This window comes from Lytechinus variegatus, chromosome 9 (assembly GCF_018143015.1).
Source record: "Lytechinus variegatus isolate NC3 chromosome 9, Lvar_3.0, whole genome shotgun sequence".
Classification (NCBI taxonomy): domain Eukaryota; kingdom Metazoa; phylum Echinodermata; class Echinoidea; order Temnopleuroida; family Toxopneustidae; genus Lytechinus; species Lytechinus variegatus.
The window spans coordinates 18,308,346-18,321,407 of record NC_054748.1 but is presented as its reverse complement, the minus strand read 5'-3'; the positions used below and the strand labels follow the sequence as shown (position 1 = coordinate 18,321,407).

The 13,062-nt window shown below is 35.8% G+C and overlaps 1 protein-coding gene across 1 annotated transcript in view; it reads right to left on the bottom strand.

Annotated features, from left to right (window-relative positions):
- Positions 1 to 433: 433 nt before the first annotated feature.
- LOC121421126 (leucine-rich repeat and IQ domain-containing protein 1-like) overlaps positions 434 to 13,062 on the bottom strand; it is a 40,457-nt gene continuing 27,828 nt past the window's right edge. Inside the window, exons 16-26 of the mRNA XM_041615776.1 lie at positions 9,392 to 9,465; positions 8,509 to 8,773; positions 6,873 to 7,478; positions 6,026 to 6,278; positions 5,313 to 5,758; positions 5,015 to 5,094; positions 4,525 to 4,632; positions 3,440 to 3,515; positions 2,820 to 2,967; positions 2,235 to 2,331; positions 434 to 1,710 (exon numbers count right to left, since the gene is read on the bottom strand). Of these exons, the coding sequence (XP_041471710.1) occupies positions 1,550 to 1,710; positions 2,235 to 2,331; positions 2,820 to 2,967; positions 3,440 to 3,515; positions 4,525 to 4,632; positions 5,015 to 5,094; positions 5,313 to 5,758; positions 6,026 to 6,278; positions 6,873 to 7,478; positions 8,509 to 8,773; positions 9,392 to 9,465 (2,314 nt within the window). The 3' untranslated portion in view covers positions 434 to 1,549. The remainder of the gene's footprint in view (positions 1,711 to 2,234; positions 2,332 to 2,819; positions 2,968 to 3,439; positions 3,516 to 4,524; positions 4,633 to 5,014; positions 5,095 to 5,312; positions 5,759 to 6,025; positions 6,279 to 6,872; positions 7,479 to 8,508; positions 8,774 to 9,391; positions 9,466 to 13,062) is intronic.

Sequence of the window (13,062 nt, the reverse complement as noted above, 5' to 3'; positions counted from 1 at the left end):
AAAATAATTAGGATTTCCCTACTCAATATACATCTATATCAAGTATCATTTTCAACAACAGTCTGTTCTACCCTTTCCCCATGTTTTCAAAATCTGAAAAATATTTAACATAAACTAATGTGAATCAAGAAATGAGAAAGGGAAAAAATAGAATTTTGATCACATTTAGAATATATTTCATTTGCACATCACTAATTTTATACACATTATCAAAAGTTTATATTTTTTGTATAATTGTATATATCTATTTCATTTATCATGTTTAGACTGGACATGAGACTAACATACCACAAAGATTGCCATTATGCAGACTAACAAAATAAAGAGTCAACCAAGCATACATTTGTATGTCAAATCTACATAAGCATCATAAGTCTAACCGACAGATTAACCCATTTGAGACTGGATAATTTTGCTATAACACGTTTTATATATATTTCATAAATTTATATTGAATTTTGTCAAATTCACAGCTATATGTCCTGGCAGATTTTATTATGCAAAGATGACTGCAGTTAATTGCTTTGCTTATTACATAAATACAATTTCTATACAGAACTTTTAATATTTTTAAATAATTTGGATGGACATTACTTGTATATCATACAATTACTTATATTTAAACTTGATAGAATAAACAAAGTATATACTAATGCAAGGTGCTTTGTATCTTCACACACAACTCTATTAATCATTATAATGTCTGTAATGTCATAAATATAATGGAATATATATAATTTGACCACCATTCTCTGTCTCTTTCTCTATTTCTTTCCTTTTTCTTTCTCTGTCCTAAATCCCTATGAATGCATTAAAATGTTGGTAATGTCATCAATAATTAAGTTAAAGGCATACAAATCATTTGGACCCCCCCACATCTCTCGCTCCCTCTCCCTCTCTCTCCGCCCCTGCCTTTTTCTCTCTGTATTTTACTCCCTCATCTCTTGTTTTGTCCTTTCTCTACCTCCATGCAACAAATCCAACACACCGTGACCAAACTTCAATCATGTTCCAGTACTTCATGGAAAATTGCAATGTACAGTTTTTGCTCAACAGAGGGCAGTATTCAATTGATTCAAAAGTAAAAAATTGCTCACTCAGTTGAAATTCTATGGCATCATGAGAAGCATGGAATATCTATCCATAAACCATCATTCTAACACAAAATAACCAATGTGGAGCATTGTGGCCCAGTGGATTAGTTTCTGGAATTTGAAACAGAGGGTCGTGGGTTCCAATCCCAACCATGGCATCATTTTCTTCAGCAAGAAAGTTTTGATCCACAATGTGCTGCACTCAATCCAGGTGAGGTAAATGGGTACCGGCAAGAGGTAATTCCTCAAAAGCTGTGAGCACAGGAAAGGGAAGCCAAGCTTGGCTGGGCTAATATAGGAGTGCCTTGAGCACCTAACAAGGTAGACCTTTGCACGACACATATACCCTACCAGTATATTCTTATTGTTATTATAAAAAATTTTCACATCACCCCAGAGCAATCTCAAAATTGAAAAATCTAAAGTAATCTAAAGATGTATGTTCATGGGTGTGGTCATCTAGATATCTTACCCCTCCCTGTCTTATTACTACCAGCGCTACCCCAAGCTACCTCTCCCCCACCCCTCCTGTCACCCCCTTGTACTGCCATACGTTGTTTGGTGTGACTACTGGGGGCGGAGCTTGTCTTGATGGGCGGGAACTGGACCCTATTACCTGATTGAAATGAACCAAAATAAAGAATAAATGATGAATATTGATATATCCTTATTCAAATACAATTAAATAGTACAAAGAGTAATATCATTGGTTACTTGAGGGTGAAATAAACAATTAAAATGAAGCAGTAAACAGTGAAAACAATTTATACAAAGTGAATAACTTTATGTTTTTTTTATTTGGAAAACGGCATTGAATATTCTCTTAACTTTCTTTTAAAAAGTACTATTTGTGCCCCTTTTCATATAGGAATGAGCCCAAAGCATTAATTAGTGCAGTATAATGGCTGGGATGTATATTTGGGAAAACATTTACAGAACCTCTCCTTTTCAAAATTTCATGACATTAAACTTTATCTTGAACCCTCCCCCCTTCATGCTGTATATGGGGGAATTCCATATATCAACAAATTGATGTGATCATCCACAACAAAAATTTGAAGAATCAAATTAGATTAAACAAAGTATTTTACAGAAATCAGAAAGAGTATAAACAAATCTTGTAAAGATTCTCAAACCTACCATTTGGTGAAGAGAATGATCGGCTCCTTTCTCTTGAAGTGAAATCACCAAGGCTTACACTATCAACTGACTGAACCTCCATAGCATTAGGACTCATCTGAAATCAAGTAAAAAACAAAATCGATTTTCAATATGATATTGACTGGATCTGATTGGATCTTCAAATATGTTGCCAAGAAACAAATTGAGGTGTCAATTACATGTATCTATTTGCCTATGACAAGAGCAACACTTATTACGTTTCCCAAAGGAAAGCTAGTGTTACATTTTTACATTTATATACAATATATAATTCATGCCTGATATCATCAGTTTGTTATAATGACATGTAGGGCAGATGTAGGTGCTAGAGGAGGCCTTGGTCCCTCTCCCAATGAACATTTTCTATAAGTAAAAAGCAATGGTATTAGTTCCACTGCCATTAATTGCATTTTACAAATGATGATAATAACCAGCACATTCTTTATACAGCACAAAAGAGTAAGGAATCAAGTAAATAATAAGAATAAAATTATAAGATCAACTTAAACTATTTTGGAATTGGGTAACCATTCAAACAATTAACATCCTATCCACAGGACTTACCACTAGATTGACCCTTGACCCTTGTATGACATCAGGGCTTATTGCAGGTAGGTTTGGTTCACTATTAGATTGTCTGCTGCGTATCCCATATGGGTTGATTCGAGACTCAGATACTGGTAGGTCATTGTTCACTTGGCCATGGACCCAGCTGAAATATACAAAAGAATAAATATCACATTGCAGAGGAAAAAATTGTCCACTTCTCACTGAGTTTATTATTCAACTTCCAAGAATATCCTGTGATTTGGTTGGTTCAAATCTGTCACATGACATGTTAGAGCACTGGTGCCCGTTTCATAAAGCTGTTTGTAAATTAAGAGCAACTTTAAGAACTGGTGATCATTTCTTATGCGCTAAATCGTCAATGAACATTTTGGTGTATACCATTCACCACAAGAGAGAATCACCAGTCTCTCTTAACACCCACCAGGTCAGGTAATTTGGTAAAGTGTGTGGAACTGCACTTAAAATGACATTAAACTACCCACTAAAATAAATACATTCTTTTAAAATGTATTTTGCCCTGAAACTGTGGGTTTCAAATTCACTTAAATTCGCTGGGTTCTTTATAATCAGGTGGTCTTTCTACACAGGTATGAACATATTGTTATATTACTTACTCAAATGTTCTATGTTTTTTGTTGCTGTGTTCCTCAACTTTGCTTCTCGCTCGCCTCTCTGCTTCTTCTTCTCGAGCTGAAAGACAGAAATAAAAACAGTAAAAAATAACAAAGAAATATCAAAATTTGATAAGGATCATTATGGTAAAACAGGAAAAACGAAGGGTATCCAATTATCACAAGAAATGCTTACTAGTCATGCGTAAAACTGACTGTGAAAAACTGAATGACTGTGAATGCACACTCTCTTTAACAATACGCAATGCCAAGTCTATAGTGTAATTCAAAGCCAAATATACGACATATATATTTCAAATACCTCTTCTTCTCGGTAATAATTCCTACTGTGCTTCTGAATAGGGAACTGATACACAAGGTGCATTCTAAATGCTATATATTACTAATCTGCAAACAGTTTGATAAAAGAACCCCTGAATCATTTAATCAAAAGCAAGCCTGAATGGAGAATAATGAGGAAGAGTTGAAGAGTCAATATACAAATAATACCAGGCTTTGAGTAAGTATAGCGGGAATTATTTTCAGAGGTTAGAATGGCATTACTATTTTACCAGAGGGGCGAAGCCCCAAGGGAAAAATAGTAATTTGGCCAGTACAACAGAGGATAAATAATTCCCTCTATACTTTCGAAATAATGGCCTGGTATATTTGTTTTATATCCTACATTTAATAAGGCATATAAAACAATAGTCTATCTACTCTTGTACAAGTAGATCATCTTTTCTTAACGCGCTGCGCAGACTGATCTACTTTTCCTGAAATCATGCGCTCAGCGGAATGCGGATTTGTGCTTGCACCGTCCCTTCACGGAACTTGCCCGGTAGATTCAACTGACTTGCCGGTGCGCCCGAGAGATTGCAAGATCTGTGTCAATGATCTGTGACGTCAATGATGGAATAGTCGACTATTCCATCATTGACGTCACAGAATAACACATTTTCTTTGGTGGGCATTTCATTTTCGACATCATCACAAAATATTGAGAATATGTTTGGTCACATGATGCTATTTAAACCAATCAGCATACAGGATTCAATTCATGTAGAATACAATACACATTATCATACCTTGGAAGTAGTCTTTCCTCTGAACCCCTTTCTTGCTAGTCATCTGAGGAGGTCTAGCTGTGCTAGCATCCTGGTTCTTTCTGATTTGCTGATATCGCTGAATTGGGTCTGAAAGAAAACATCGAAAGTGAACATCCAAGCCTTATTCAGGCAATGCTTGACAGCTAAGTTTCAGTTTTCAGACATTCTTCATTTTTCAGACAATGTGAGATAAATAATCCTACTTATTCTTATGAAATTAAATATCAGTTGTGTTGGACATACTTATGAGTCAATCATTATTTCATTATTCCATTGTGATGTCATGACTCATGTTTAATAATGAAAAACTTATAAGCATCTATTCATGATGGATACTGGTGCATTAAATCTTTCATATACTGGTAATCATGGGAAAATTCATTAACAAACATGAAGAGGACTGTGATAATAGAATGCAAGTAATCAAAACAAAGATTGTACATAATGAACAATGACAGATTCTGCTTACCAAGTTTCTTCTTCTTTCCTTTGGCTAATTTCTTGGCTCGTTTCATCATTAGGTCTGCAGTAACACTATCCTTGAACCCCCTGATAGAAATAAAACATGAATTCAAATCAAATGCATGCAAAGAGCCCCTCAAAGGATTGAATCATAAATATTATTCTACAAAGAATGATTTTCATTAAAATGTATATTTACAGATTAAATGGTAAAACAGAGCATTAGAAATTTTTGGACATTTATACATTTGTATTGCATCTTGCTTAACGACTGATTAACAACCAATGGAAGAATTAGATCTCACCATTCTTCAGTCAGCTGCTCCTGTCTTGCAGTCCGTTGGGTCCTGGGTGTACCCATGCTAAGTACCTCTGTACCGCTCATACTAGAGGGTGTGGTCGGTGGTAGGGGGGGTTTCTTCATCACTAGCCCTCCTCCAATCCCCTCAGGAGGTGAGACACCACCACTACCCCTTGGTAAGTGACCCCCCTGGGGTGAACTTTCTAGGGGGTTGAGGGGCGAGTCTGCACCTCTCCAGGCCTGGCGGTAGGGTCGTGTCTGGGGTTTTTCTGGTGAGGAGGGTTTTGTGGTGGATGGGGGGAAGGGCTTGTGTGGGGAAGGAGACGCAGGCTGGGTGGGGCGTGGGTTGGGTCTTGCATGGGATGTGTTTGAGGTTGGAGGGAGGGGTGGGTATTTGTGTAGGAGGGTCGGGGTATCAGAAGGCGTAGTTAATCCTTTATCCAACATGTCCTGGAAAAGAAAATCAAGAGTAAATGATCAATAGAATCATCAACATTAATCTTGATCATCAAACATTAAAAACATGGTCCCTTTCTCATGTTATCTTCTTCTGTTGAACTTTTCATAAAAAGTTTTGAAGGTGATTTTCATGAACTAATTTCCTCTCAGCCATCAGAAGCAAAGAAGTCATTAGCATGGATAATTGTCAGTAAATGTCATTACTAGTTTAATGAAACTAATCAAAATCACACATTTTCAGACTAAATCAAATCTTACCTCATCAAAATCAAAGGAACCTAGATCAATCTCTGCATATTCCGCTTCATCCTCATCGACATTCATTCCAGTATTATTCTTTAACGACCTCTTGACCTCTCGCATCCATTGTCTGACCTTATGACCTCTCCAGTAGGCCTGTATCCTAAGAGCAGCCAGCCATTGCTTAGTACCGATATCAATGCTTCGTCTGACAGAGTAACCCCTCCATCGGGCCTGGATCAAAGTGGCAGCATGATCTGATAGACTTACCCTAGAGGAATAAATAAATTGTCAAATGATTACACCTTTTCTATGGTAATTCATTGATGTGAAAGTCCATTCAAACACAAATTTGATTTTGATAAGAGAAAAACCAAACCCTCATCAACATTGGATACAAAATAAGAAAGTTATCAGAATTCTTTCTGATATGCGGTTACTAAATCTGCAAGATAAGTGTTCCCAGGGTATTAAAAGAAATATGGGTAACACAAGGGTGGACACAACACTGTCTTAATATTTCATAAAGTTAGAGTTAGGATTGCCATAGAGTTTAGCTTTGGTTTAGAATAATATAAAGATAAGAGTACGGGCTTATTTAATGGAGGTTATATTTGGTTTGACATGCAGAATTTCCATCAGAGCAATTGTCATGAAAGCAAATATCATGGAAGAGGGTGCTTGATATCCAAACATTCAAAATTCAATTTTTCACAAAGAATCTACTGCTAAAAGAATGACCTTTGTAAGATTGTAATGTTGGATGATATTCACAATAATTCACATCATTGAGACTTTACCAAAAATTAAGACGGGGTGAAACAGAAATGCATAACATTATAAAGTTAATTATTATGGTTCTTACCTATCAGTTTCCAACTCCTTCTGCAGAGCTGTTGAGACTGTCTTTGCATCCACCCTGGAGGAAGTATCACTTGACTTTTGACCTTCAAGGTTACCAATCCCATAATGCTCTTGCTTTGAACTTGTACCCTGGAAGGTTGTCTCCTTGACTTTCATATAATCTCTTCTGGCCTCTTTGGCTGATGTCCTAATGCTTCCATCCATACCTGTAACCTGCCTTGAGTGTTGACTCTGGTTCGCAGCAATCGCCGTAGATAGTGTGGCTCTGTTCCCAGCCTTGACTAGTGATACCCCAACACTCGACGTTGACATGATACCTGGAGGACCAACCTTCATATCTCTGGCCTCTGAAGGTAGAGTTCTTGTAGACTCCTTGGCTGGTGATGCCCCTGTATCGAAAGTTACCCCTTGAATTGAAGCAAGGCCCTTCTGAGTTGAAACGAGTTGGGGCGTACTGTCAGGATAGATGCAGGTAGCTGGAGTAGTCTCCCCGTATTCATGGGCATAGCGATGCTCTACTGCTTGCTGAAAGATCTCTTCTAGGTGTCTTGACAGCTTCTCTGCTCTCATCACTCCAAACTTAAAATCATCTTGATCAGTTAGAGTGCTATTACATGAGAAACATAACAAAAACACTTGTGGGTTCAAGGTACCACAAGGTAACCAGTACTTACAAACCAGTGTTCTATTTGTAATCCCCATTGACACACAAGAAAGTCACATTCAAAGCAATTTCTTGCAGTCCCTTTCAAACTAATGACATAAAGTACAATAGAAAATATGGATATGTGTTTCACTTGTCAGTGATTTTCCTAGCATCTACAAATTAAGAACATTTTTTTTTCATTTTAATCATATGATGGAAAATTCTGAAAATCATTATTCCTTCAAAATGCTAAATCTCGCCACATTACTAAATAGTTAACTTCAATAGGATCTACTCTAATGACATCAGTGTTTCATATTACATGCATGACAATATTTTGCATACATATCGGGTTTCCATATGATGCCACAATGAAAGACAAAACAAAAGGACTCATGTGCATTAGATTATAAAAACAATAATTAATAAGTTTGGAAAAGATTTTGTTGTTAGTCCTTCATCATAGCTGCTTGTGAGAAGCCTCTTAAGTCTTTTATTCTGCAGGTCAGAGAGTCTATCCACATCCATCATCTGACAAAAAACCAGATCACAATGAGCAAGCTCCACTGTACCTGTTAGACCTCCTGACAGTTCACCAATCAATGTACTTGGTCATCATCACATATCCCTCTTCACATCCCACAGACATTCAAATCGTAATGAGTTCAATTCAAATAAGAATTTTCTGTGTGGCCCAAATATAGGAATAGATTACCACATGAACTTAAACATGAAAGGAGTAATGCCGAATTTTTTTTTACAAATTAAACAGAGTCCTTCCATTAATGTGTTAAAGAAGATACTCAAGTCTCATTTGTTTTGATATATTGTAAGTAGTGTTTCATTTTCTGTAGTTTTATCTTAAGCATTTACCAATTGTATTTGTTTTTTTTCATTTGTATAGTGCTTTGTAACTTTTGAAAAAGCGCTTAATAAGAGGCAACTATTATTATTTGCAATCAAACAACAAATGTTGCTCTCTTAATCTCACCTCAACTCTTCATCTTGTCTCTTCCTCAGAGCATCCTGTGCATCCACCTGTGACCTGCACATGACCTCAAAGCTACTAGAGGTCACAGTGGGGTCATGACCTTTGAGCACTGAGGTCAGAAGTTCAGAGTCAAGTTGCTGTAAACCAGGTAGAACCTTTACGATAGCATCCCTATAGTGAGGTTCCTCTGTGAGTGCGTTGCCTTGTACTTCAATATGCTTGAGTTTGGTACATCCTTCTAAACCCGCTACAAGGCACTCAACATCTGGGAAAAGAATTTAAAAAGAATAATATATTATAATTCTGCAAGCAGTTTAAACTCCATTACAATTCCCTTTTAAATCAATCATCAAATCAAGGTGATTTAATTTATATTGGTAATATAGGTATGTTTCCGCAAAATTAATGATTTTAACCAGATAATTTCTAACCCCCCAATACAATTGAAACTATTTACAGACTTAGGTTGTACGATTCAAAATTTTGGTCTCTCCATGAAGAATTTCTTCATGTTTGTAAAATAAGGAATATAAATCCCATCTCTTATTCATTCTGAAGCAATCTTTTTCTACTTTCAACCAAGTAAGTCATCCCTTTGATGGGGGTAACAGATGATTAGGATTTAGAAATGCAAAAGAAAAGTTACTATGCTTGGAATTACTATCAATTCATATCATTCCTTAGGCTACCGACATTTGTAAGGAGTTCTTTAGGATTGTGGTATATACATTTAGCTCATTCTGAATTCTATATAAAGTTGATGATGATAGTATAGAACAGCAAACAACAGGAGTGAATACAGAAACTAGTTATATCTAAATGGTGTCATTTCATCTCATATGTATTTTAACAATTGCTTTAAATAATGAGCATATGCACTAACCTGATATGAAATTGTTTGATACATTGACATGATTGAGGAGTAGAAAAGACTTCAATGGGGCCAGCTCTGATAACCTGAAAATAGAAAGAAAAAAATTGTATAAAAGTCATCAGTTAAAAAAAGAAACATGATTGGTGTTTAATCGTTTGATGTACATACACTTGCACACTGCACTTCCAGAAGAGGAGAAAAAGAATACAGGAGAGGAAAGGGTGAGATAAAACATGAGAGGAATAAGAGGTTTGGGTAGCGTAAGTATAGTGTAGCATGAGTGACCCACGGGGGGTAAACTCATGGATTGAAGTGGTACCTATGCTCATTCAAGCATCTCAAAATTGGACCCTAAAAGGAGCAATCCCCATGTAATCCATGGTGTCCAATTCTACCCCTAAATGGAGTCCACCCCATCAAAAACTTGATTTGAATATAAAAAAAAATTCAACAAGCATAACACTGAAAATTTGATCAAAATTAGATGTAAAATAAGAAAGTTATAGCATTTTAAAGTTTCGCTTCATTTCACAAAACAGTTATATGCACATCTCGGTCGGTATGCAAATGAGGAACTGATGACATCACTCACTATTTCTTTTGTATTTTATTATATGAAATATGAAATATTCTTATTTTCTTGTCATTGTCATGTGAAATGAAGTTTCATTCCTCCCTTAACACGTAGAATTCCATTATTTTAACATTTTGTGCTTCACGCAAGGAGGTCCTAATCGTCATATTCCTAAAAATTGAAATATAGCATTATTCAAACAATAAAAAACAAAAGAAATAGTGAGTGAGTGACATCATCGACTCTCTCATTTGGATGTAACTGGCTCGTTCATATAATTATTTTGTTAAAAATAAGCGAAACTTTGAAATGTCATAACTTTCTTATTTTACATCCGATTTTGATGAAATTTTCAGCATTGTGCTTGTCTGATTTTTCTCTGTTGATTCAAATCAACATTTTTCTGAGGTGGACTTGACCTTTTAGTTTCTGTAAAATATTCCCATAAATGTTGTAAATGACTGATATACAATTTAACCCTACATGTATATAGTGTAAATGTTAAAGGAAAAGCTAGCCTGTGGGTAAACCTTTCTTCTCAAAATGTTGAACGTTATAAAAAAAATTAAGAATACATATATAGGTTGTCTTACTCCCATTAACCCCCCCCCACAAAATATCCTAGTACTGCTCCTTTGTAATAAACACAGGGCCTGGTACTAATAAATCTATTAATCAATTAATCTTATTTTTATGAGCCTCTTTTCAAAACTTGTCAATTAAAATATCACTTGAAAATTTAAAACTGCTTTTCTCTCCTCTTGTTACAGACTTGATGACCCTTAGTATAAGTATATTCTTGGAATTTTACTTGATACTTGACCACGTTGATGATTACTCTTATTTTCTGGAAAGTTGAATAAATTCGCTTGGCGTCAGACCTGGCCCTTTTACTAATTCTTTTTTTTTATTAATAATAACAAACAAGGATGATAATTTTAGCATGAAAAAGGTTCAGAATAAGATATTGATATATCTAGAAGAGAATTCATAATCTAAGCATATTTGGAGTTTATAAATCTCAATGCAAGATTCTATGCTCCTTAGTAACATAATCAGATCAACAATCATGTATGGCATTTCACTCTCTAAATTGGCAACATGATGAAAAGAACAAAATCACTGTTTAAAATTGCAAATCTGCAACCTTTTGGTACATTTAAAACAATTCTTTAATGATTAAGACTCATGTAACATGTTCATGTATATCCAGATTATTTTTTCAAGGTATGAAAATGAACAGATTAATGATGGTTGCCAATTTGAGGGGTGAAAGAAGATTAATTTTGAACTTATGAAAGCTATCTCTATGGGATATTGAATCAGAGTATTGGGTAAGTATGGGTTAATTGGAAAATAAATCAAAATGTTTTCAATTATTATTTGTGAGTTGTATAATTCCTCTAAGGGTAAAAGCTCCATGACCTTGAAATCCAATGACCTTGAAACCCAGGACCAAAATCCAATTGAAACCAGTTGGATTTCCAACTGGTTTCAACTGGTTTCAATTGGTTTCAACTGGTTTCAATTGGTTTTAACTGGAATTTAACAATTTCCAGTTGAAACCAATTGAAACCAGTTGGGCAACTGGAAATCCTAACTGGAACCAGTTGGGTAAATGGATATGACTTCCAACTGGAAATGATTTCTAACATGCCACCAGTTGGGTAACTGGAAATCCTAACTGGATCCAGTTGGGCAACTGGAAATCCTAACTGGAACCAGTTGGGTAACTGGAAATGACTTCCAACTGGAAATGATTTCTAACTGGAACCAGTTGGGTAACTGGAAATCCTAACTGGAACCAGTTGGGTAAATGGATATGACTTCCAACTGGAAATGATTTCTAACTTGAACCAGTTGGGTAACTGGAAATCCTAACTGGATCCAGTTGGGCAACTGGAAATCCTAACTGGAACCAGTTGGGTAACTGGAAATGACTTCCAACTGGAAATGATTTCTAACTGGAACCAGTTGGGTAACTGGAAATCCTAACTGGAACCAGTTGGGTAACTGGAAATGACTTCCAACTGGAAATGATTTCTAACTGGAACCAGTTGGGTAACTGGAAATCCTAACTGGAACCAGTTGGGCAACTGGAAATCCTAACTGGAACCAGTTGGGTAACTGGAAATCCTAACATGCCTAATGGAACCAGTTGGGTAACTGGAAAGATGGGTAACTGAATTCTAATTGGAACCAGTTGGGTAACTGGAAATAAAACTGGAACCAGTTGGGTAACTGGAAATCCTAACTGGATCCAGTTGGGTAACTGGAAATGATTTCCAATTGGTTTCCAATTGGAAATTTTCCAGTTACCCAACTGGATCCAATTGAAACCAGTTAATTTGCATATTTTCTGCCAGTGTGCACAGATTAATGTTTTATCAGATTCATCATAACTTACAATGTATCTATTTAATTTTAAGTGTTTCCAATACTTAGCAGTGAAAACCATGTTCATAAATGTTATAGATTATAATTAAAACAGATTCAAAGATAATTAGTACACCACTAACTGTTACCAAATTACATCAAATAAAAATACATATATTTGAAGAACTCCAATATGAATATATACATATGAAAGTCTGTATTTTATCAATGCCCTTTACATTGGTATTAATAGACAAAAAACACTGCTTCTGTGTTGGCATGAGCAATAGTTAGTGCAAATGCTAATTAATTTGTAACTAATTAAGTTCATTCCAACTGGAAGTTCCAATTGGATCCAGTTGGAAACCAATTGGTTTCAACTGGTTCCAGTTGAAAACCAGTTGCCTCCAATTGGTTTCAACTGGAACCAATTGAAACCAGTTGCCTCCAATTGGATTCAACTGGTTTTAATAGGGAAATTGGAACAACTGGAACCAATTGAAAACCAATTGAAACCAATAGCCAACTGGTTCCAGTTGCCCAATTGGTTTTAACTGGAACCAGTTGGCAACTGGTTTTCAATTGGAACCAGTTGTTCCAATTTCCCTATTGAAACCAGTTGGCCAACTGGTTTCAATTGGTTTTGCTCTAATTGGTTTCAACTGGATTTTGGTCCTGGGCTTGAAACCCAATGTCCATGAAACCCAATCACATTGGAACAAAATCACCT